The sequence below is a fragment of the Montipora foliosa genome, chromosome 6, assembly GCF_036669935.1.
Source record: "Montipora foliosa isolate CH-2021 chromosome 6, ASM3666993v2, whole genome shotgun sequence".
NCBI lineage: Eukaryota > Metazoa > Cnidaria > Anthozoa > Scleractinia > Acroporidae > Montipora > Montipora foliosa.
This window is the reverse complement of record NC_090874.1, coordinates 52,138,353-52,164,424: the sequence shown is the minus strand read 5'-3', so window position 1 is coordinate 52,164,424 and position 26,072 is coordinate 52,138,353. Positions and strand designations below refer to the sequence as shown.

Genomic DNA, 26,072 nt, shown 5'->3' with positions numbered 1-26,072 from the left:
TGAAGGAAATCAGTGTGAGGTCAGCGGTATTATCATCGCAGTAAGTGCAAAGTCTACTCCTAGCTAAACTATGGATGTATACAAATCATGGACCTCAGGTCCATGGACCACCCCTGTGGACTACCCCTGTGGACCGTCCCTCATTTTGTAAATTCAATGCGTTTTACAAGCAGAAAAATTTTCAGAGGAAAGAGAGAAGTGATCCTAGCACTTAAGTGGAAAATTTAAGCAGGAGCCCATGACTAGGAATGAATACTCCCATACTAAGCCTATGTCACAGTATTTTTACAGACCAGCAGCCCATGCACGATATACTTTTAGACTACCTTTTCTGCAAAGACAATTCAGGTTAGATGACGCTATATGACGCCAAGTTACTTTCTTGTGATTGGTCATCGGGCTCCTGCAGGAGCCACCTATTTGGTGGCTCCAAAGGGATTCGTCTATAGCCCGCTTTTCAAAAATAAGTTCATTTCATTCATCCAGTCCTTCATCGGAACAAATAAGCCCAAAAAATTGACCTGCTCTCAACTGAGTGTCTTCAAAGCTCAGTTGGTAGAGCATTGCACCAGCATCGCAGAGATCATGGGTTCGAATCCCATTGGAGCCACCTGAATTTTTTATGTGGCTATAAGGGAAAATTGCTTGAATTGTCCAGAGAAGTTTGAGGATCATTGAGGATCATTTCCCTCTTTCGTCTAAACATTTTCCTTCTTGTAACTTTGCAAAATGAGGGGTGGTCTACAAGAGTAGTCCATGGACCGGGTCCATCAAGGGGTCCACGGACCTGGTGTCCCCGTTCTGTATACGTCCGCTCAACTATATAGCCTAATCCTAGCCCCCGACTGCAAGTATAAGGTTATTAGAGAGGCCATTGTTATAGTACTTTGCGTTTGCAAGAAATATTTGAAGAGGTGTTTCAAAAGGGACTTAAACTGGCCATGAGTGCGATTGCGCTGTACGCTGCGCGACCAACTGAGCTCAGAGGCGTATCCAGGAAGGGGGGGGGGGGGGGGGAGGGTGGGTCCTGGGGTTCCCGTGACCCCCCTTTGTGGCAGTCAAGTGTAAAAATACCACGCAGACATATGTGATAACAGACTTCAACAACGGTTTCCTAGCCAGCCAAAATACGTCAGTGAGACCTCACGCCGGGCAGATCGATTGCTTGATTTTCTGAAAAGCTGCCCTGTGTGAGGGAGACCAGTGAAAATCAGAGGTTTTTTAGCAAGTTTATCAAGGGGTCAGACATAGCAGACAGGTTTGGAATGAAAGGAGCCATGTAAGTTGCCATGCCAGGGAAGGACTTGAGGTCCTCGATATCCTGTGGCTCCGGAATCGCTCTGACAACTTCCACCTTTTCTGGGTCAGGAAGAACCCGTTTAGCATCAAAAACCACCTTCGTTAATCTTTAATCATGCACTTGTCCAGGTTGAAAACAAGCCCATGTTGCGGTGCAACAAGGATCACGTTGTGTAAATTGACATCATGTTCTTTCTCAGTAAAGCCATGTACTGCCATGCCATCGGCAATACCAACTGTTCCAGGACATTTCTCCAGGATGAAGTCCATCCTCTGTTGAAAAATGTGGGTATTCGCCATCGAATTTCCCAATTCCTTCAAACCGTTTTGGGTATAACAGCTGAAGGTCACGTTTACTCTTAATTGCTGGAAAAGACTTTCTGTGAGAACCTGTGTGTATTTCACAATGTAACTCGAACAGATGTAGCTGGCATGAGGTGGGTAATCCTCAGATGGCAGGGGCTCTATCATCAGCAACATAAAAGGTTGCGTCAGTTTTCCCGCCACCATAAGAACACTTCATAGAGCACACTCCATGTTGTTGCATTTGTTTGCCATTTTATGCAGTAAGTTTGGTCTGGCTGGGTGTTGTACCTGTTGGAAGGCCATCCTCATCCATTTGACCTGGAAACATGTTCTTATAAATTCGCAAAAGCAGCTCATTTCCCTGTACACCACTATCTACCTTCACTTTTAGCATAGGGTTGGGATGATCAATATGTGGTTTATATAGATCTACCTGGATTTTGGCAAAAGCCGCATCTCTTACTGGTTTAAAATTATATTAGAACTGTCAACCTGAATTGACTCAGTTTTGCCAAAAAACGTAGAGTAATTTTTGTTTTCCTTGATATATCCTTTTGTATGTGCTTGTGTTTTTTCTCTGTGGTCTTAAATTTTAATGCGCTGGCAATGCTAAGACAACGTTTCCAGAAAGGCCATGTTAAATTTTGAAAAATTTTAATGACCGTCAAAGTAGTCTGCAGATCCACTCGGCTATGGCCTCGTGGATCCACTGCTACTTTGACAATGTTATGAGGAGATTCACGATCAAATTTAACAGGACAGACGCATGAAAAACTGACATCAATTTGTTAAACTGATTGCAATTTGCCTTATATATTGCCATTATCAAGTTGTTCTGCATGTGCATTTTCCATCATTTGCGTCACTGGAAACATTATCCATACAAAAAGGGGAGGGATGCTCCTCTCGCTTAGGGGTGTAAATTTCGGATTTTGGTCTCACTTATGTTGTTCTGAGCAAAATGCAATGATAGATAGCCTTGAAGGTTGCAGGTGAAGAGATATCAATTAAAGTGTCTAGTTACGCTATTATATTTGTTCACGTAGGTGAAAGTATTAGATGATAATGCCATCATCATGAAAAGTCACTGTATTTTTTCATTTATCGGTGTTTTAATATGGGGTAGAAACATAGCACTTTACATTACACTCTAATCAGTTAAGTCTGTTCACATATAAGTGCTACACGGCCAACGTTTGTAAAAACGTAACCCTTCCTTGTACATGTACATGTTCATTGCCGTGACTTTAACATCTTCAGTTCCCACGGCCTGCTCCCGTCTGACCTTGTAGCTCAGTCGGTAGAGCAGCAGTGATCTAGCTCGTGGGATCAATTCCCACCGTGGTCAGAGTTTTTCTCTTTCCTTCTGTGGGCCCATTTCCATCAGTAGGGCTAACGCTCACATGGTTCATATGGGGTAGAAACATAGCACTTTAAATTACACTCTAATAACTTAAGTCTGTTCACATATAAGTGCTACACGGCCAACGTTTGTAGAAACGTAAACCTCCCTTGTGTTTTAATATGGTCTCCTTTAGGGGTCAAAAAACGCCTGGGTCACGCCCAGATTGGTCTTCTTTAAGGGTTTAATTTAAACCTTCCGACGAGCATACCTCCCCTTTTTATCTGGGAGGCACTGACGGAATGTTACCACTTAATGCTTGCATAAATCCAGCGATTGGTTTAGGTTCTTGCGACTCTCTCCGACAGTTGCATCGCTTCTTTTCTTCTGGCAGATAATGACCTTTTCGACATATTTCTCCGATTCCTCATTTTCGGTTGGAATTTGTTCCACGTCGCACAGAGTCAGAACTTCTTGATCGATGTCGCAGTTACGAAAACAAGGAATGACCTAAAATGAGCTACAACGATATCTGAAATGACCTAAAATGATCTAAAATGAGCTACATCGGTACCTAAAATGATCTAAAATGATCTGAAATGATCCAAAATGAGTAGGTCATTTTAGGACATTTTAGATCATTTTAAATACCATTGTGGCTCATTTTAGGTCGTTTTAGATCATTTTAGGTCATTTTAGATATCGTTGTAGCTCATTCCGGTCATGTTATGTAGCTCATTTTAGGTCATTTGAAATCATTTTAGGTCATTTTAGATATCGTTGTAGCTCATTTAGGTCATTTTATGTAGCTCATTTTAGGTCATTTGAAATCATTTTAGGTCATTTTAGGTCATTTTATGTCATTTTAGATCACTTTAGGTCATTCCTCGTTTTAATAATCGACTTAAGATGTTTAATTGATGACTTCGTTCGTTATTGATTTCATCTTGCAAAATGTCGTCAGTTTAATCTTCCCCACGATTTTGGTAACAATGGAGCGTTGTGTTCCCTGTATCGCTCGTAGTATCGCTCGCTTTCCTTTCTTCGTTACTCGTGTTGATCGTTTTCGTTTAAGAGCTCGCTGCCCCACGTCGCCGGCGCCATTTTATAAACTCGTACTTGATTTATCCTCCTTTAATTCGTTTAAGTCCCTCTTTACAACATCGCGCATCGAACTCGACTGTTCTGACACGTCCCTACGCTATGATTTAAAGGACTATCGATCAAAACTGTACAAATAAAACCGTTAAAATGTTGCCTTTTTCATCTGACCTAGACTTCATGTATTTCTTTCTCTATGCACTTTTATTTTGCTTATCTTCAACAGTATTTCTTCTTTTTCTACATTCTCTCATATATTCATTGGATTTTCTCCTTGAATTTACATCTTTAGATAAATGTGAAAGTAACTGTTTTCGATGTTACTGCAGTAATACTATTGCTTTGAGTTGTGCTTGATGTGAAGTCAAATAGCACAAATGGTAGTTCACTTATGTGACCAATATGAATAGTTCTAGGTTCGATAAATGCAGACATGTGAAATGCTTCAATAATATTGAACTCTGCAAAATGTGGGTCTGATTCTGTGATGTGTATTCTCAAACTAATATTGTCTGCAACTGTTTGTATAATAAGGGCATCACACCATCATGGTTCCCTGTCTTGACATATTTATTTTATATTCTGCCCATGAATTCCTGATATTGGTTTCTATGAATCTTTCAGGGTGTTCTGTCATATAGATTGAACCCCAGAAGCTCTAATATGCAAGTGAAATGCTGAATCACCGTACAGTTGATGAGAAACGGCTCGAAAAAACAATCACTACCACCAACAAAGTCGAGTGATCTCAATCCTTGTCTATTCAACCGGTCTGCTTTCCAATAATGCTACATAATAACATTATATGAACATTCTGATGTAGCAGTACATTGGCTGTTTGCATTTTCCACAGAGCCTGGAGTTAGTTCAATATCCCCAGACATCAAAAGCTACACGATTTTGTTCATGTTTTTTGTTGTAATATGTAGTGTTACGTCTAAAATGTTTGTTGAAAAAGCATCCGTTCCGGTTAACATAGTTTACATGCTACATCTTACAAACTGTCACAAAATCATACAATTTAGGAGCCGATCAACATGAGCTAGGCCAGCCTGGTCTGTTGGGCTGGTCGGGTTTGCCGGGATGAGTTTCAGCCCGGTATTACATGAGGTGAGACAGCCCGGCTTGGGTTACTGATTTAGAATACGTCGTGTGAAAAAATATAACGACAACAAGAAGAAGTGGAGAGACGTTTGTCCCGCTAAATTGTTATGAAAATTTACCATTCTTCAATTTAAAAAAGCCTTAAGGTTTGCTATCTTATACATCGGGTCTTAGTTATCCCACAAAGGGGCTCAATCATCCGCAAAAAAGGCTCTTTTATCCTCCGAAGAGGCTCATGTTTTCCCTTTTCACTGTCTTGTCAGCGCGTCATGTCGAAATAGCTCCCGTGAAAATCGGCTTAAAATATGAGCAACAGGCCTGACAAGAGATTTCACGAGATCATTAAGAAAGTCAAGTTGATAAATAATGTCGGTAAATTTTCTGAAATGAAGTATGGTACTTACTTGATTACAACGTCAGCTCTCTCACGAGACAAAATTTCCAATGAAGACCAGTAGGCAACCAGCGACTTTCCTTCGCATGCTTCGGGCTGATTCTCGGTGAAACGAAGTGGCAAAGAGGATGTCCAAACTTAGGTGATGATTGGCTCCGAACATATCCATTGTTATTTATTTACTTTCGGAAAAGTTGCATGATGACAATAGTGGCTAGCGCAGGTGCACTAGCCACAACAAACCATATCGTTGAGACTGGAACAGAGTAATTTATATTAAGCGGAACTTACTCCATCTATGCAGAATACATGTATTTTGTAGGCTTGTCCCTCCCCCCTCACTCACTGCCAAAAATTGTCACTTTCACTAAGAAACAGCGCGGACGGTCGACATGACAAATCGGTAAGTACCCTGGTGTGAGAGAGAGTGTTGCTTTTACATCCTTCTCAAATCAGAATCATACGCGCAACCCAAATGAGCGATCATCAAAGGGACCGGTGCTGTTGTTAGGGGATTCGATGATAAGAGGAATACAGCAACGTAAGTTTGCCCCAAATCGCTATGTAAATAAACAGATTATTTCTGGGGCAACGAGGGAAACAAGGCAATACATCAACCACATGCAGGAAAGAAATGATTATGATTACATTGTAATCCATTCCGGTAAAAATGATGTTGGCAATCTGACCGCAAATGAAATAAGAATAAACATGGAAAACTGCCTCTTCAATCTAAAGCATAGATGGCCGAATAGTACGATAGCAATTTCAGGACTGACCTACGTCCCACGGGACAACAGTAAAAATCAGCTTATTGATGAAATCAACTGTCACTACGAAAGCATTTGCCGCAGAGCTAGGTGTGACTTTTATCGATAACAAAAGAGTAACGTGCGACAACTACGGAAACTTAATTGAGCAAGTATTCTACGATGACGTTCACCTGAACAACAAAATCGGTACAAAGAAACTTGTAACAAACATCAAATACCACCTAGGACTTAGGGGCAGAAACCTCGAAAGCTTCCCAAGGAATCGACGTGATTTTTCCCGCGTTCAAAGCGGTTCTCACAGAGAACAGCCCTATCAAGAATGCGGAAGAAGGAACTATTACAATAATCAACCATTACAAGCGCTCAACCTAATTGCAGAGTATCTAAGAGACAGCGAGATGATGATGAGATAAGTAATCCCTTTCAATTTTATTTTCCCATTCCGTGTGTCACGTCATTTGCGAATAGGGTTTTGAATGGTTTTAACAGAAGCATTGTAGGAAATAAGCTAAAAACAAACGATTTCTTTAGCATAATTAACAAGCATGACATTTTTGTACTTGTCGAAACTCATGCAATTTATGGAACAGAGTTGAATATAAGTAAATTTAAACATTTTATCAAGTGTAGGAATCAATCGGGAAACCGATCCTCCGGGGGGCTATCTGTATATAAATAAATCAAAAACTCGCTAAAGGAGTCACCTACACCCCGTCTGAAAACAAAAACATAACATGGTGTAAACTTGATAAAACTTACTTCAACTTTCAAAAGGATATATGTCTAGGAACAGTTTATTTAAGCCCACCAAACTATGAAAGAAATAGCAGCGAAGATTGTGACATAATTGCACAGGGCGATTATAATGCACGAACGGGTGACTTTCAGGAAACAGTCTTGGATGATGACAACACTTTCCTGAATGTCCCTGAGGACTATGAGAATGACGAACAATGCTTAAGACGGTCACAAGATTCAGGTACCGTGAACGCTAGGAGGAGAAATTTGTTAGAAACATGCACAGCGTTAAATTTACGAATCCTCAATGGCAGGATTGTTGGTGACCTGGAAGGTAAAAAGACCTGCTTTCACTATAACGGTAGCTGCAGTGTCGTTGATTATGTCATAGGATCAAAAAGTATTCTAAGGAATGTGCAATATCTTATTGTTAACCCTTTAATGCCACATTTATCGGATCACTGTCACCTATCATTTGCGATAAAGGCTAATTTTATTAACCGAGACTCTCTTGAAACATCAGCCGAACTCATCTTGACCGAATATAATAGGCTTTTCTGGAATATCAAGTCTAAGGACAGACTCAAGGATGGTCTCGAATCACAAACAGTTCAATAAAGGTTAGAGGCAGCTGTAAAACATGATAGCATCGATACTGCGTCTGACTTAGTAAGTGAAACTTTAGTGGAAGCATGCAAAAAAGCCGGATTGAAAGCGAGAAGCAGCAAAGTTAAATTCAAATCTCAAAACAAATGGTTCAATCAGGAATGCGAAACAGAAAAAGGAAACTTGCAATCCCTCGGGGAGTAAATTTCTAAAAACCCTAATAATTCAGAACTGAGACAACTACTGCGCGACGAAAAGAAGATGTTCAAACAAACCTGTAAACGGAAGAAACGGTAATATATTAGCAAAGGCATATCTAATATCGATATGCAGAACTCTAAAGAGACCTGGCGACAAATAGGAAAAATATTTAACTTAGGAAAAAAAAAAACACATGAAACTGAAACAGTGAGTACGGAACAGTTTTATATATACTTAAAGCAACAGAATGCAACCCCTCTCAATAATATACTAGATCCAGAGACGAATATGGAGACTCACAGTAACGAAAGAGTGGAAGGCCCACTTGATTATCCAATAGCTGATGAAGAGTTCGAAGCTGCAGTTAATAAACTGAAGGCAAACAAATCTCCAGGTATCGATAATATATTAAATGAAGTAATAAAAATCTGAAAGGACGCCATGCATTAAAGGGCATTTAGTAAATTTATTTAACCGAATCTTAGATACTGACAAAGACCCTGTTCTTTGGAGTTTTGGCCTCATTGTGCCTATTCACAAAAAGGATGATCGATCCAAAGTTGAAAATTACCGAGGTATCACTTTGCTTTCTGCGTTAGGCAAGCCCTTTACATCAATCCTCAACAATCGACTGTACGACTACATAGTTCAAAAGGGAATTTTGAAAGCTGAACAAGGTGGTTTCAGAAAAATGCACGGCACAGTTGATAGCATCTTCACATTAAAAATGCTTATTGACAAATACGTGAAATCTAAGCCACAGAAACACCGAGATTTACTCTTTTCATGCTTCGTCGACTTTAGAAAAGCCTTCGACTATGTACCTTGGCCAAAGCTATTCGACAAGCTGCGAAAAGAAGGTGTGCACGGGCGTTTCCTTGATGTTTTAATATCCATGTACTCAAATGATAAGTCGGCAATTAAAATTGATAAAAAATTAACCGAAGCCTTTACTTGTTTTGCCGGGGTAAAGCAAGGCTGCATGATGTCACCTACTCTTTTTAATTTCGATCTAAGTGATTTACCAAAATTCCTAAATACGGCAAGTCCAACCGACATTATGCTAGGTGATAGATCTATAAATTGTCTCTTATATGCGGACGATCTAGTGATCTTCTCTAGATCAGCAAAAAACCTTCGAAAATCCTTAATAAGCTGGAATCTTTCTGTGAAAATGCCGATTTAAGTGTAAACATGTTTAGACAAGACAAAAATTATGATTTTTAACAATTGTGGTAAGTCTTTAAACAACTACTTGTTCAGATACGGCGCTGATGAACTGGAAAATGTCAAATTGTATAAATATCTTGGACTCATAATGAGTCCTTTTGGAAACCGGTTTTAATCTCGCTAAACAAGAGTTGAAGAAAGTTGCACTTAAAGCACTCTATAAATTACGAAAAGAGATGGGAAACCACTTCAGAGAAAATATAAAATTAACAAATACTGCAACAACAATGCCTGCAGGGCTGAAACAGTACGGTTCCGAATGTCAATTGATGCTCAATGTAATGACATTCAATGGAAGGAAAATAAGGCTTTCTGGAGCAAAAAAATCAAAGGCTCATTGGAACAGATAGGATTAGGAGACCTCTGGATGAAAGCACACTGTGTAGACATAGGAATTGTAAACATTATCAGGCAACGACTCAAGGATATCAAACTACAAGGATGGCTAGGTGAAATAAATAACGACACCAGAAAAGATGCTAACCAAAGCAACAAAATGAGAACCTGCCGGTTATTCAAAATGATAGACAATTACAAATGTGAAGACTACCTACATCAGGTCACCAATACACGACACAGAATAGCCCTAACAAAACTGCGACTTAGCAACAAAATTAGCCATAGAGACAGGACGTTATTCGAGACCGCTCAAGAAACCTGCAGAAAGAATCTGCCCAATTTGTAAATTAAATAGAAATGGAGGACGAATACCATTTTCTAAATATATGCCCTGCTTACCAGGAAAAACGATGTTCGTTACTAGACTATTTGGAAAAAGAATATAGAATAAAAATAAGCAGAATGTCACCTAATAAAATATTCATGTTTCTGATAAACGCCCCTAGCGGAAATGTTAAAATACAAAAACTAATAGCAAAACATATATTCGAATGCTTTGAAATAAGGAAAAGGGAAGACGGATAAAAGTAAATACTCCAAGACTTAATTAATTAATAACTTTTTAGCCATGTATACTTTTGTTGTTTGTAATTCTTAGTTATTTGGAAATTGTGGTCGATATACTATTTATTGTATAAGACTCCAAATAAACATGTCTGTCTGTCTGTCTGTCTTTGAAAAATCCTAGTTATGCCCCTGGAGCTGATATCAAGTCAGTTAGGATTTAGTCCAAGTTTAGTATTTACCTTAATTATGTAAAAGGTGAAAGCTCTACTAAGACTCTTAGCAGATCGAAGAGCCCAAAGGATGCTAGCCACCACGAAATGGAAACTCGTATTAACTAGATCCTGACTAGATCTTAGTGTTTGCCTCGGAAGTAAAATTGTCTGCCGTTAGACTGATTAAAATATTATATGTCTCAATCCCTGCAGGACAGAAAGAGCTTACTGCTTCCAAAAGTCGTACTTAAAGAGCATTTATCATCCCCATAAAAAGCAGAAGGATATAACTGAATTCGGGTCATTAAGTAGAATATATTACTAATTTTCTGGCATTTTCTAATGTCTCTAAATTACTCGGCGTTTCTTTAACTACTCACTTCTCCTCGTAGTTTCTAATGACACCGTTTTTCCTTTTTAGCGATTGATAGCTAGGAAAAGGTTAGCAACGTGAAAAGTGCTTGTTTTTCTTATTCAACTTAAGGCGTTTGACTGTCACAGCCAGCTGCAAAATCCGACCTTTCTGTTGCATTATATCAAGGTGGTCACATGATCAGTGCTCGTAGATATCCACCGTTCTGTGTACCTTCAGTTTCCTTGAATAAATAAGGATGTTGATATTTAAGAGATAACATGATAATGTTTGTGCTGTTGCAGAATGAGACTGGAAATTATCCTTCCAGGTGATTTCCTTAAACTGTTAGAGATTCATTGTGCATGATATTTATTTTCAGTTTCTTTCATTAATAAGCAAACTTATCTTTTCTTCAACTATCATGGTCTCAAGACATATCAATCTTCCGTTTCTCGGATCATGAAGAGGGGTTCGCGAATCAGGATTCCCCAAATCTGTACCTTAGTTACAGGGAAAAAGAATAATAGTTTTGGGTCACCAATTAACGACAAGAGATGTTAACGCTAATAAACATTTCAAATTATGGGAGCATTGTTGGTCTTGCGTGTGGAACAAAGGACCTACAACCAATCTTTATATCTTGTTTTCAACGATTTACAACAACTCTTAATAAACTCAAAATAAAGGTATAGTTTTCATAACCCAGAGGACCGAAAAGACCCACACTGAGCAAGATTTTATCAAGCTCTTTCATTTCTGGATTTAAGGTGATTCCTTTGTTATGCACCACGCATCTCGTACTGCGCATAACATTGCGTCTTCGGAAATGGCGGGGTTTTACGCCGGCCATCTGAAGAAAGGCAAAAAAGGCCGCTTTTGCTGTTCAAGAGATTTTAAGTGCATGCAATCATGACAACTCTTCTCGGTTACGAAGCTGTTGTTTTGGAACTCGCCCCAGTCCTCTCGCGGAAATCATCATTTTGAAGCCCAAATTACCCCTTTGCCATCCGTTTATCATCGTGTTGAGAAGAAGTTGTAGTATTTACCTATAAATGACGTGAAAACTGCATTTGGAGCCTGACACTGAGTGCATGGTGAAGGCGGTCCAATTTGCTTACATTTCTTTGCAAGATTGAGCAATTTGAAATCACTTTACTTAAAGATTATAGCCCGGAAAAACAAGCAGGTTCACGTTTTCGGTAATATTCAATAGCTTTTGCTACATAACAACAATTTTTCCGGTTGATCTAGTTTCGATGCTTTTCGCAAAATTCGGTAAAAACACTTAGCATAGGGGTATACAATGCGAAAACAAGCTTGGTGACCCCATCTTTTTATTGCATTTTTTAAATGTCCTGTGTATGAATATCAATTGTGCCAAGTTTGAAAAAAATCGGGATAGTACGTCATTTTCAAGGGAATTACCTTAAACGTCTTGTTTATGGCAAACGTCTCAACTGTTTGCCCCTCGTCGCGTTACGTTTCTTTGCTTGCAGATGAAAATAGTCCGTTTGCCTCATTCACTTTCATTATTCTATGCTAACGAGGTCACGTATGTGATACAAACACCATGCACCTGTCTGTTAACTCTCAAATGTTGCGGAAATCAAAACTTGACGAACATTTCAAAGTCGTGCTCCTCGATTGTCGGTGCAATGTTTTCATTAAACGTAACAGTCGCGACGGTTCTAGCCAGTCAGTTTATACCGCTTAGGACGTCTGGGTCCGAAAAGGGAATACGGTTCCTTTAGGCACCTCAGTGGGAATTTTTGGAAATTCAAACCGGAACTTTTGCCTAAACGGATCGCGCCCACACCATCTTACTGAAATGAAATGCCCATAGAACAAACCATACCCGGAAATAAGTTTCGAAAGAAAGCGTGTCGCGAGTCACCTTTTCATTTCAGTGAGAAACCGAAATACTCGCCAAATTCATCAAGAATCCAATTTAATTTGTTCAACCCCAAGATCTACCACATCTTTATGATTTTAGATAACATCCGTTACTTTATCATTTTAAATTAAATGGTTTGGCAACCATTTGAAATATTGTCTGCTTGGATATACCTCCCTTGGTCAACTTGTAAATTTTGATATTAGAACTGGACGTCAGTTAAGTTTGTACGGAAACTGTCCTCGCTTTGCCGAATTATACAGCAAAACTCTTAACAAATTTAAAGTCATTCCATAACTTATGGACTAAGCAAATACCGAAAATGTGTCGTGTTTCATAGACTCTTCAACAACTTTGACTCAACGTTTTCGCATTAAAAGGGGAGGTTGTTACATTGTGTAAATGTAGAAATTGTCGATTTCCTAGTTTCAGGTTTTCACGCCCAACAGTAACTGAAACCACATCGTTCCTATCTGCCTGACTTAATAAGCTGTAAAAATTTTATTCCTCGTTGATTTCCCGTTTTGGGATTAGCTTCCGTGTCTCGCATTCAAGCTTTTGTGGACATCAATGTACAGTATAAAAACGCAAATCACTTATAACTCGGTCGTCAAAACAACCTTGAAACCTGAGAAGGCCTAAAGAGTTCTAGGAAAGGCTTATAAATCAGTTTGTGTTTTACCAATGTGTTTTTCATAGAGGACTCATAAATTACCTCTTATATCTTAGTACATGTTAGTAATCGCTACAGGAAGGAGATTGAACAAAATCTCCAGTCAGAATCTGAATCTGCATGTGATAGAATCTGTTTATCTTTATCCTTTTGTCGCGGATCTATTCAGTTACTGATACTGTACCACGAAAACGTTAATGAAAGTCTCTGTACACTGAAAGGTTAAGTTGCAAGAAGACCATAATCTACGGTTTTGTAAAAGAGATTGTTCTTCAGGTTATTCTCTTATGAGCTGGTTATTCTTTAGATTTGGAAAATAGATCGAATAAAACTAAAACCTAAATCAATATAAGGCGGTGTACGTAGGCGATGGCAAACAGTGGTATGAACTTTCTGTCTCAGCCCATTGGCCCCCAAATCACTTCGATCGAGCGCTCTGTCTTATCAAAAATAGGATTACAAGCTGTTGCACATTTGTTAACAAATTATAACACGACAAGGTTATGCGAGTCCACTTCCATTTTAACTGAAGACAGGCCAGTAAACTATCATGCTATAAAAGCTAGAGAATATCATTTTAATGAAGTCTCATTTCTCGACCAAGTGATATGGAACGTTCACTCATAGGTGATAATGGAAAACGAAAAGCAGGTTGCGTCCTGTTTAATCTTTGTATTTCACATTTAATGGCTACAGCTGATAACAAAATGGCCCACCCTTTCTTATTTTATATCCTCTGTATAATTCCAAGGCTTTTTTTCCTATTTAAGTTGCATACGGCAAAACAAGACAGGAAAACCACTCCAACTTTCATCCCGGCTAATGGCCTGCATATGTTTACTCCCACGGGAGAACTTCGTCATTTGCAACTTGCAATACACTAATTGCTTGGTTTCCTGTGATGTCACGGTGTTATTGTTTGTCTGATTTTGTCTTCAGCTTTCCGATGTAAAACGTGTAAAACGCTGTTTGAAACAAGAAAGATCAGGATCTAAGACCAAAATCAGGGTCCATAATTAAAAAAAAAAGAAACAAAACTGAATGATAAGAAAAAAAGACACGAGGCCTGAATCTTTGTTTTTAGGTCCTTTAAAGGCGCCTCAGACACGACAGAGGAAAAATGGCACGGTTCCGATAAAAACTGGAACGGTTCCATTCATTTTTGTAAAGAAACAAGGCGCGTTTACACGACAGAGGAAAGATGGCACGGGTCCGATAAAAAGTGGAACGGTTCCAATCATTTTTGTAAAGAAACAGTGAACTTTTATCCGGCACACGACAGAGGAAAAATGGCACGGGTCCGATAAAAAGTGGAACGGTTCCAATCATTTTTGTAAAGAAACAGTGAACTTTTATCCGGCACACGACAGAGGAAAATGGCACACGACAGAGGAAAAATGGCTCACGACAGAGGAAAATGGCACGGGTCCGATAAAAAGTGGAACGGTTCCATTGATTTTTGTAAAGAAACAGTGAACTTTTACCCGTTCCGCTACAATAGGCGCCTATGGTCCCGTAGCGGAACGGATAAAAGTTCACTGTTTCTTTACAAAAATGATTGTAATCGTTCCACTTTTTATCGGACCCGTGCCATCTTTCCTCTGTCGTGTAAACGCGCCTTGTTTCTTTACAAAAATGAATGGAACCGTTCCAGTTTTTATCGGAACCGTGCCATTTTTCCTCTGTCGTGTAAATGCGCCTTAAGTCGCTCTCTTAACGCGATGAAGATTCCACTTACAGTCGTCAAAAAATCTCTGAAGAAATTTTAGTACCGATATATTAAAAACATAGCAATTCGTTAAACTTGATATGCAAATAGCTACTAAAAAAGAATCTTCGTCCATAAAAATTGCGATCCTTATCTACTATTGAATATTGGAAAATATAGCTGAAAGGGGAAATGAAATCAGATCTGTTCACAAGACAAGCTCATTCTGTAGAAAGGTCACTGAAACATAAGCGTTCGTGTCCCGACGAATGGTCTGTCACCATGTCAATCAAATGAAACTGAAAATTAACCGTTTTGAGTGTTCCTGATTATTTTATCCGGCTGTCTTTTTTTTTTTTTTTTCCATCAGCGTACTATCGAATGCGTTTCTATTTTGGATATATGAGAGAAAAACAAACAAACAAACAAAAAGAAAATGCAGTGCGAAAAGATTCGAGTAGCACGGGGCAGAAAAGGTTAGAGGGGATGGAGTTAATATTAACAAATCTTCCTCCCACGAGGAAAGAAAGCATCTCTTGTGAAAGAAGTTGAAATCTCTGAGGGAAAAGCCAATGTTCATATTTCGGACTAAAGTATAAAAAAGTGTTTTACTAGGTCATTACCTTCCTTATACTTTTTTTTTGTTTTGAAAACTCGAAAATATGACACGGCAAGACAAAACGATTCGGAAGTAAAAAAGGGGCCGGCCTTCGAGTTAAATGTGGTTTCTCATATGAATAACTTCAATGAGTGGCCAGAAATTTGAAATCTGAACCTCAGCTCTGTCATTCCACTTTAAGCCACGCATTGTCATGGTCCGATGGTTGGCAGAGAAAAAAGGAATCTCAGGCAAAACAAAGTGGAAGGCAAGAGTTTGTCCCGCTTTGCTATGGCCCTTTCGTATCAACCGAGAAAATGAGTATGACCAAATTGACCATCTGAAAAATGAGAAAAGTGTCCTTAAACTTATAAGCCATAGATTTTTTATTTATTACCGATTTTTTTTTTAAATTTGGTTTAATTTGTTCTTATAGTATTCAGAGGAAGAAATAAACAATGAACAAACTCCGACTGACTTTCAGGTTAATGTTGGGTGGGATATACAGCGCAAAGACTTTCGGCTTTCCCACAAGAAATTGCAAGTTTGCTTTTTTCTTGTTTACCAGGTTAAAACAGGCAGACGCCCACACCTTCGTCTTTATCTGGCCGCTGAGCGAATAAAATGGAAGTTTATTCAGGAGTAGAGTTTAATTGGATCTGTTCATAGCGTATTTTTTGCAAGGGAGAAAATGAACATATATAGAAAACTCAATTAAGTCTTACGAAAAGAACAAACACTAAATCCCAATCTCATTTCCTTTGCAGCAGTACTTACGCTGAAGAATTGACAAAAGGCTAAAGATGAGATCGTAGTAGAGACTCGTTTTTATTGTATTTTAATCTCAGATCCGGTTTTCTTTGTGAGGTATTTTCTTTATTGGGACAATGTTATTTACGCTTCAGCCTAAATTGCTGCAGCGACTTCTACATAACATAATTGCGATTTTAGGAGACAAACTTTAAGGCACATTCATTCTTCCGAGAGAAAACGAATCCTCAGACTTTGCCGAACAAACTTGGTAAGTAAGATTTTTTTTTTCATAAATTCTTGATGTTAGAGTTAAGGTTATGCTGATTCCGACTGATTGCATCGCAGATCTTCAACGATACAGTCAGGCCTTGTTGATCTTCTAGTCTACCGGGACGAAAAATCAAAACTTCTGGTATATTCTTTTGATGATTTAAATGTTTGCCCTAAATTTAACCTGCATTCAAGTCCCTGGAGCTTAGAGTAAATGCAATTACTGCGCCGGTTTAAAAATGGCACGCAGGGTTTCCATGTTGCACTTCTTATTTTAATTTCTTTCGAGAAACTCACAAGAGGTTCATCCTTCATCGCTAAGGAAACGAAACTTGAAATCATAATGTCAAGCATGGACGAAAAAGTGTCTTGTCAACTGGTAACCGCATGCGTGCAGTGTACTTCACACTAAAATTTTGTCAAATGAAATCAGAACTCCAATGACCTGCCGAATTTGTGGTTTGAGTTAGTAACTTGTGTTAAAAGATACAAACTTGCTCCTACATTATAAATATAAAGCGCAACACAAGTTCACATATAATCGCACATAACTCTTCCATGCTTCCTTTTTTTAAGAAAGTTGAGCCGGAAATGAAACGCAGACTGTTATCAGCTATTCTGTTTGCCATCCTCCTCGTAACATCAACTCTCATTCACTGCGCGGAAAGTATCAAGAGCCTGCGGTTTGGTCGCTCAGAGATAAGCAAAAGAAACCTGAAATCTCGATCCAGTACCCACCAACAGTCGGACGCGGGACAGTCACCTAGCAGCGAAAGAACAACTGGATATGTCGGTGATGATACACATGGTAAATTATACGGGCGCATGCGCGAAATGCACTGGATTAGCAGCAGGGCCAGAAAATAAAGGAACTCCAAAAATCCTTTTTGGCAAAAATTCATCCTCTCCCGGCAAATGTAACTTAAGTTAGCGCTTTGTAACGCGTTTGGAAAGACTAAGTATACGACATCCACCGCTCATTTAACAGGATTCTACTGGAATTAAATTCAATCGCAACCCAAATGGTTTTTGCTGAAATTTGTCGGATTGTTTTAAAATTAGAGGGGTGATATTCTGTGTTTTCCATTTTAAATAATTCATGAAACCAAGCTCTTTTACTTACAGACACGTATTGTTGTTACGTTTTTACCAGAACTTAAATGGGCCTCTTCATGGAATCTCGTTAGTTTTAGTTAACATCAATATTGAACCACTTGTTTTAAGAAAAACTTAGCAACGGAAGAGATTTAATTCTATTTGGTTCCGAAACGTAAGTTAAAAGAGCCAGAGAATGTGAAGAACTTTCCGAAGGCCAACATGGAGAACGGCTGTTGTTTTCCTTAACATCAATATTGGACCACTTGTTTTAAGAACAGCAATATTGCACCAATATTGTACCAATATTGGACCAATATTGGACCACCTGTTTTAAGAAAAACTTAGCAACGAAAGAGATTTTAATTGTATTTGGTTCTGAAACGTAAGTTAAAAGAGCCAGAGAATGTGACGAACTTTCCGAAGTCCAACGTGGAGAACGGCTGTTGTTCCAGTGCCTTCTGTTCGATCTTTCAAAGTCACAAACCATTTCATGGAAAGTTGACGGTTTGCCCTCTTGACTCCTCTGGGTTTACCTACAGTAGCTATAGTCCACTGAAACTAAATATTTTTCTGGGCAAACAACAATCGTGGAAGTGATAATAAGCGGCAGACTACTTGAATGAAGGTACCCATAATATTTTTATTCCCCTCGCCTGAAATACGGCCAGGATACCGTGCCTAAGCTGAAAATGGCAGAACATGTTGAAACAATCGCAAATCTTCTTAAATAAACTTAACTCTCATTTTTTTCAGAGGGCGATCAACAAGAACCTTGCCACATAAGTTAAAGCTTTAATTGAACCAGCAAATAAGAAGAAATTTTTGAACATTTAATCAATGTATTTGCTGATTGTGCGACACAATAGAAAGTGTGAAACATTATATTCCATGGAAAAGTGAAATAAATGGCTTGCTTCATGTTTCTGTAATGATATCATGAAACTATTGGTATCACTGTGGCTTGCTTTGCTAGTTGTTCGTGTCACAGACCAACCACCCCAACTTCACGCGTGACTAGTGTTTCATCAAGACTGAAGCTTTCTTACCACGCAACTACATGGCATAAAGATATTTCTGCTCCCCCTGAAATATTTTTTGGGGCAGTGGTGAGCGTTTCGGTCATTGCTTCGGACTCCCGCCACCAGGGTCGCTGCTTCACGACCTTGCTCAGTCATAGCGTTGTTTACATAGAAAAGACACTCTCTCTCTCCCCTCCTCCCTCTCCCTCTCTCCCATTCTCCCTCTCTCCCTCTCTCTCCCTCTCTCTCTCTCTCTCCCCCTCTCTCTGGACCTCGGTTTACAAGTGGATACCTGCTACATACTGCTGGGGGTCAGTATAATTCCTGCGATGGACTTGCGTTCCTTCAAGGGGGGAGGGGGGGGAGGGGGGGGGTTACAATACCACAATATACAATGCAGAAACCTAGAGTGGGGAGTGCACGAAACGATGACCGAAGGGGGTCATGGATTTTACACTGCTTGGTGTTGTGTATGAGCTCAATGAAATGCCACGGAGGAAATCTTCTTCCATACCGTTATTAGGGATAACGTCAACAAGAGGAATTAGCGCCTTTTTTCATTCTATTGGCAACGCTCAATCGTAAGCCCTTGTCGTGTGCTTTTGATGAAGTACTGGCGAATAGTTTCAATGCTTTCTTTTCAGAGGAAGTTCGAAATACACTATGCTCTGCCATAGTTGATCCCAGTGCGAGGACAATCCACGAGGATATATACAAGGACTAAGTGGGAGAAACAAGGAACCGTTTACGAATATTGAAAGACCTTGAAATATCAAATCAGAATATAAGATGTCAGATTTTCAACATCAGAGGAGCACAAGCACAAACGCCGGGTTATTTTTTAAGTCAAATCCGGTGTCAGGTTGAAACCAATTTTTCTTACTAGAGGTTAAATTGGTGATCCTCATTTTACCTGGGCTGAATATGCAATGCTCTTTACCTAGTTTAAATCAGCTATCAAAACATGAAACCACCTTTACTTTCCATCCAGCTCTTTGTTAACATCTCACCGGTTTCTGTAATCATACGCATTCATTGTCTCAACATTACAACATAGTAATGGGACAAAGAACTCAGTGTACTATGCTTCCAGGTCTATAGTCCCAATTCAACTACGAACGTACTAATTGATCTCCATGAAAGAAGGGTAGGCTGTAATGGTAAACCCCATACAGTTCAGTCTTTTCATTATTTACTTTTGAATAATTAAAAGTCATCATTGAGATCCATATATAATAACCAAAACTAATCCTAAGCTGACCCTTATTTTTCTTTAGGCTTAATTTAGGCTCCAAAAAAAAGTTTATTCAATACATCTGAGTGCATATTCAACCTAGGTAACTGAAAATGAGAATCACTAATTTAACCTAGGTAAAAACAGATTCAACCTGCGACCGGATTTTACCTGCAACATACAATAATAATAATAATAATAATAATAATAATAATAATAATTTACATACATATATAAAGCACCTTTCTTTTGTACTTCCTAGACACTGTCTCTCGCACCCTTACGTGCTGATATAACTGAAAACTGTCCTGACCTTATTTCATGCTTTTATCGTGTAGGTTGGGTAACGGGAACATCTTAAACTTTTACCAAAGCTTGTACCAAAATACCTCATTTTAAAACTTCAAACTGTGGCACACGTCTAATTTTGTTTAGTATCACCCAACTAGTGGACTAATGCAAATCCTGCATTTTGATTGGCTACGCTACTAGCAATTAGACCTAAAACAATTAGACCCTTCGCCCTCAAGGGCCACGGGTCAATAGCCCATTCGGCTTCCCCTCGTGGGCTATTGACGCGTAGCCCTTGCGGGCTATGTGTCGAATTGTTAAGTATATTACGGAAGAATGACTATCTGACCGCATCGTGGATTGAGCTTCATAAGCTACCCATGTCTTTACGACAAGTTGTTAAATTGTCTTGAACCAAGTTATATAACCGATCTATGGCAAAGATATGGACTTTTATATTACGGACAAGGAGATATTCATCTACGAGTCTTTTAAAGTGCACCTAACCTCCAAATGTTTTCTTTAGCAAAAGTCAAATGTCGAGCAAGTATTTTCCTTTGCTTCTTTATATTTTACTTTTTAATATGCCTCATAAGTTATGTAACAGAACAATACTGGGAATCGCTTCCTCCAATGCCGAGGCATTGATAGGCATGGGCCTATTCTATATATTCTTTCAATGAATTTTATAAACCACTTTGCATTATAGTTTTGAAAGTACTTTGGCAATGTAAATTAGTTCTTGACGTCATTGAAGGAATATACCCATGACTCTCACTAGCTCGGCCATGGGACAAAAGAATCATGCCAGCTTTGTTACTCTCTAGTACCTCGTTAGGCTTTTTGAAAGTAAAATTTAGAGAAACAAAGGTAAAATATTTGTTATACTTGTTGTGGGAGGCGCGGTTGCCTCATGGTTAGTGCGCTGGACTCCGCATCGAGTGGTTCGGGTTCGGGACCTGGCCGGGTACATTGTGCTGTGTTCTTGGGCAAGACACTTTACATTTATGCACATCTCTCCACACAGGTGTATAAATGGGTACCGGCGTAATGCTGGGGGTAGCCCTGCGATGGACTAGCATCCCATCCAGGGGGGAGTAGAAATACTCTTAGTCGCTTCATGCTACGGAAACCGGAGATAAGCGCCGGCCTGATGGGCCTTCCGGCTCGTAAGCAGTGACTTTTTCACTTTTGCAGAGACCTTACGATACGGCGTTTCCGTTTTACGGGTATGAATAGGTTACCCCTAGTCGTATTCGTAAAAACGGCGAACAAAATTACATTAAGTTACCATTGATTCGAGATCGGGAATTTTACAATTTCTTCTGGGACATGAAGATGTCCCAAGAGTAATCGAAAACAATGCCTATGCAAATTTCTTGGGGGTAAAAGAGGTGTATTATGGGATTTGTGCAAGTAGAGAAAAAGCAGAGAAAAACTGGGATAATTTTGACAGCAACCAAGGTAAGGTTGGTGATAGGGGCGAATAAATTCGTTTTATTTTTTCTCTGAAAAATCTTATAGAGCAAACTTTTGGATGTTTTTTTCCTCTTCTACCAGGATAAAACGTGGATGACATGTCCTTTCTATCCCTCTCTAAAAGCTTTGCGCTACGTTTTCATGATACTGCTTGAGGTTTTTCCTTTTAACCATCCAAAACCCATGTAGGTTTCGTTAAGAGTCCCTATTGAGAGCAAACAAATTGATATAAAATGGGATTGAGAATGGCTGATAAATTGTGATCCCTTACATAATTTGCAAATCTTTCGATGTTCAATATGTTTTGACTTTTACCCCGCCATTTGCTTCAGATTTTGCGAAGTGTGTTCAACCATTGATACTTCTCACCGAAGACTGTGACCGTGTACCTACTCGTTTATTCATTTTCCTTCATCCATAACTTATTGAGCTGTTTTTACTGTTATTAGAGCTGAATAAAAAGTTTACAACGCACCCGGAGAAAACAAAGTGTTAACTGACTTTTACCCCGGAAAAATGGCTGAGTTACCAGGAACTTTGAAGATGTCATTACCAAATATGGGCAAAGATGGCGTCTTATCCGTACCTGTATTGTTGCACTATACTGGATTACAATAGAGTACACTTGATTCCAAAATCACAGTGTTTAAATTGCTTTGAATTATAAACTGAAAATAAAACGCTTGAACAAGAAGAAATGGGTGTTGTCTTCGAATTAATTCGGTATACTAGAAGAAATCGCATCTTGGGTTCTCAGAGCCAATTGAATACACACTCATACGTCACTGGTTCGAGTACTGTGCTGCAAATTCGGGTTCGTTGTTAGGCTCATCATTTCTGAAAGAAAACAAAGCATGAAAGCAATTAGCAGGAAAACATAGTTTTTTATCAAAATTCTCTAAACATTTACACTGTTTCTTTCGGTGTCCGGCCGCAAGAGAGGCTGACAAGGTCGTGTAACGGGAAACATAGATATGAATGCCCCAATGAGTGCCCTGACCTTAAAACTGGACCATAATCAGGGAGACCAAAAGTTTAATACTTTTTCACCAGAAAGGGTCTCAAACAAGCGTCTCAATTTTGATTGTCAGAGAGCAAATTGACCCAAAACAGACGAGAAAGTTAAAATAAATTTTAGTTCGTTCAGTTTGATTACAGAGATTTCAATATGAAATGTACTCTGAATAAAAAACTTTAGTTTCCACAGAAACTGTGGTGCTGTGTAGGTCGGAAAGTGAAACACGGAAATTGGTTTATTCACACGTAACACGAGAATTTCCATAAAGCTCATTTGTATAAATCTATGCGCTTTATTTTCATGTGTGAAAAAAGCCTATACAGTCAGTCAGAATGGCGTACAGCTGTTTCACTTGTGGAAGTACTACCACTCAACGATAGCGTAAACGCCTTTCCGAGCCAATCAGAATCGTGCATCGTTTACATTCAAATAGCTTTTCAGATTTGGCCTCTTTTTTAACGACGCCCGCTCTCGCCTCTCCTCGCCCTTTTTCCCCTTCCTCCTTGCGTTAAGAAAACTATTTCAATGAAAATTCTTGTCTTACACCTGCAGTAAACAGCTCACGTCATAGAGATTGCTTTGTACGGGGTTATATTCGCTCGTTGTTTGTGTCAAAAGCCCTCACTAGCTCGTACCTCGCTTGTTCGGGTTTGCACACAAACAACTCGTGAATTCAACCCCGTACGCCGCACTTTCTAGGACGTAAATTACATTTATCAACTGGGTTGATACGACTAACACTCGAAACGTCAGCTTTCAAAATTTCTTTACGGTTGTCAATTCACCATATCAAACAGGTATTCTGATGATTGGTTGGTAGATTCCCAGTAGGCCAATCAAACGCGGCATCCTCTTGATGGAGTACTACAGTTCGAATACACTAAAGAGCGGCTAGGTTAATATCGCAACGAAACGAAACCCACAGCTTTTTTGTCGTCCGTCTGAAAATCATCTTCTTTAGAGACAGAAATTGCCAAGAAAGTTGAAAATTATGAGAGGGTGAACGTGAACGGCACTTTGCAAGACAAAGGAGCAAATGATGATTTTTGTTTCACAGACGTTTTGGCAAGTAATAGCACTTACTGAGACTACACCAGCTCTTTGTTTTTCCTTTTTTTTTTTTTTCATGAATTGCTCGAGAACTATTTGAGAAAAATAATGAGGCAGAATGAGCTTTCTGTTAATTGTACAATTACCTGTACGAACTAGTGAGTGAAAAAATTCTGACTATTACCCGTATGTTCTCGCACTCCACGATGGCTCCTCCCATTCTTGATTGAATTCGGGTATTTTTCTCTTGATGTATGCCTTGCCTCTTTCGGTTGAGCCCGAAGCAGTTCTGGTCTTAAAGCTGCGTCCAAAGCGCATAACTTTTCGAAACGCGCCATTTTCGACAATGAGAAACGTGGTAAGCAAAACCAGCATAATCATAATTCTTGCAGAGGTGGAGCTCTTCATTTTTGCCAAGCTAAACTGCGCAAAAATAAACAATAACCTTAGGATAATCATTGCATTCATGACAGCAACTTTACTTCGTAGACAGCTGAGAGCTGTTCACTTACGAAATGCAAACATTTAATTATGCGGCCCTATTTAGTAGACTTATATGAACGAGGGATCTAGATCTCAGAGAATGGATCCAAAAGGATTTCCTTATAAATAAAGAAAGTTGAGAGAAACCACAGAGATCATCGTTCATAACGATGTATCATTGCCCAGAAAAAAACTATTAACAGGTACTTTCTGTCCTGAGCGAGATTTTACCATTTTCGATTTCACAGACTCCACGAAGAAAACAAATTTCTTTCGGTATTTAGGCCGTTGCTTATCTCGCAATTCTGATTCTTACGAAACTTGCCCGGTCGACTGTGTCACTCTTCAAGCTAGGATAAGCTAAAACTACTTTTATACCATTTGTAGCATGAGTTGTTGACAAACTATGACTAACCTAAAACTATGTACTTTCCGTTGGCTTGTAGCATATAGTAGAGACTTGAATAGGTGCGTGCCGGTAAGTTGCTTAACAAACTTGACTGCGAAATTGGCTACTGGTGTTGCCTTTAAATGTTGCCGTTGCTGTCTGCCGAGCTTTTACTGATATCCTACAGTTATTTGGGACAGAAAAGCGGAAGCCAGTAGGTCCCTAAAAGCATATATCCCAACATGCTTTTACACATGTAAGTGATAGCTATCTCTCAAGCAAGATAATCAAAACGTTTCCAACTGTGTACGCCGGGATGTCTTCCTACTCACAACACTCGGAATATTCATTTGTCCCTTTCTCTTTCTTTTAATGTTCCGATACAAGTCAGATAACAGAGAAAACACTTTAGATTTAGTGAAGTGCTCATTAAGTTTGAGTTTCGAATATCTTTAGTTTCGTTTAGATATAGCCAGCTTAACATTCACATTCAGCTTCAAAAGTCTTTACATAATTTCACAGATATTCTCACTTATTTCGGTTTCGTTGATTTTTATCCTTTTGCGAAAGAAGATACGTTTTTCTCAGGCTTTTTCTTAATGTTCAAACCATTTATCTAATTGAACTTCGGTAAACAAAGGAGGAAAGAGGAAACAAATAAATCGATGCCGCCTACTTAGATTTTGAGGGAACAAATTAATTAGACTCCGCTGGTAGAGATACGAAGTAAATCTATGAAATCCTTTTGTACTTAAGCTTCCAACTTCGGCTTTACTTCTGAAAAAAAGGATTCCTTTTTTGGTAAAGATGTTTACTAGTGAAACTATCCTATGATAGTAAAAACACTTATAAATTGTGTGGTATGTCAAAGATATCCCTCGGATCACGACGGCCAATTCACAAAGGAAATGTAACTGCATAACCGTTGAAAAATGTTTTCGTTTCAGATTGCCTTCTGCTTCATTAGTAACACAAAGGGAAGTTCAGATTCATTGGCTATTCAGAGGAGAAAAACTTACAGCTGGGACAGGGCATTTAATTTTTGCAGGGAGGCGGACAATTATCAGAAGAAATTACGTAGGACAAGACAAGTAAAAGTACAAGAAAATAAAAGATCTCGTAGTACTATTAGTTTACCCGAAGAACTGAAAAATGCAAGCAAGATCAATACCAGCTAACGTTAATGATGAAATCAAATGGTCCATTCCTAAAGAGAAAACTGAAGTAGGCATCCTATGTTATGAAAATTTCTGTGGAGATAAGATCAAATTTTAATAAGCGTGGGCGTCAGTAAAAGTTACCTAAGTCGGGTAGATGAACCAGTTCTCTGTGTGAATCGTCGTAGTGTATTTGGTGCGAAATAAGGACTACCAGGACTACCAGGCTACTGGCTACGCTTTTTTTTTTCAAGTTGAGTAACCACCTGAAGAGAACAGGACTATAATACATCACGTCTGAGGAAAAAAATGTCTGGTGCTCACAAAGTGTGATATTTGCTCCGATGTTTCAGTTTGACGTGAACTGTCGCCGTCTTTGCATTATGCTTGTC

The 26,072-nt window shown here is 39.1% G+C and overlaps 1 protein-coding gene, 2 long non-coding RNA genes and 1 pseudogene across 3 annotated transcripts; 2 read left to right on the top strand and 2 right to left on the bottom strand.

Moving 5' to 3' along the window:
* Positions 1-1,401: 1,401 nt before the first annotated feature.
* On the bottom strand, positions 1,402-1,999 carry LOC138005736 (uncharacterized). The gene is made up of 2 exons (XM_068851920.1): positions 1,894-1,999; positions 1,402-1,763 (listed from the first exon to the last, which is right to left on the bottom strand). The coding sequence occupies exons 1-2, from the start codon at positions 1,997-1,999 to the stop codon at positions 1,402-1,404; spliced, it is 468 nt and encodes a 155-aa protein (XP_068708021.1).
* A 4,364-nt stretch (positions 2,000-6,363) lies between these two features.
* Positions 6,364-10,018, top strand: LOC138005735 (uncharacterized; annotated as a pseudogene).
* A 6,297-nt stretch (positions 10,019-16,315) lies between these two features.
* Positions 16,316-18,489, top strand: LOC138005700 (uncharacterized). The gene is made up of 3 exons (XR_011123824.1): positions 16,316-16,461; positions 17,040-17,271; positions 18,315-18,489. It is a non-coding gene; the product is annotated as an uncharacterized lncRNA (long non-coding RNA).
* A 3,447-nt stretch (positions 18,490-21,936) lies between these two features.
* Positions 21,937-24,786, bottom strand: LOC138005697 (uncharacterized). The gene is made up of 3 exons (XR_011123823.1): positions 24,551-24,786; positions 23,837-24,075; positions 21,937-22,421 (listed from the first exon to the last, which is right to left on the bottom strand). It is a non-coding gene; the product is annotated as an uncharacterized lncRNA (long non-coding RNA).
* Positions 24,787-26,072: the final 1,286 nt, after the last annotated feature.

Bases quoted from the DNA above. Each gene is read 5' to 3' on its own strand.
- LOC138005736 (XM_068851920.1), bottom strand. From the start codon at position 1,999: ATGCTAAAAGTGAAGGTAGATAGTGGTGTACAGGGAAATGAGCTGCTT. The intron at 1,764-1,893 runs GTACAACACCCA...TGCTGATGATAG, and splicing joins TGAGGATGGCCTTCCAACAG to AGCCCCTGCCATCTGAGGAT.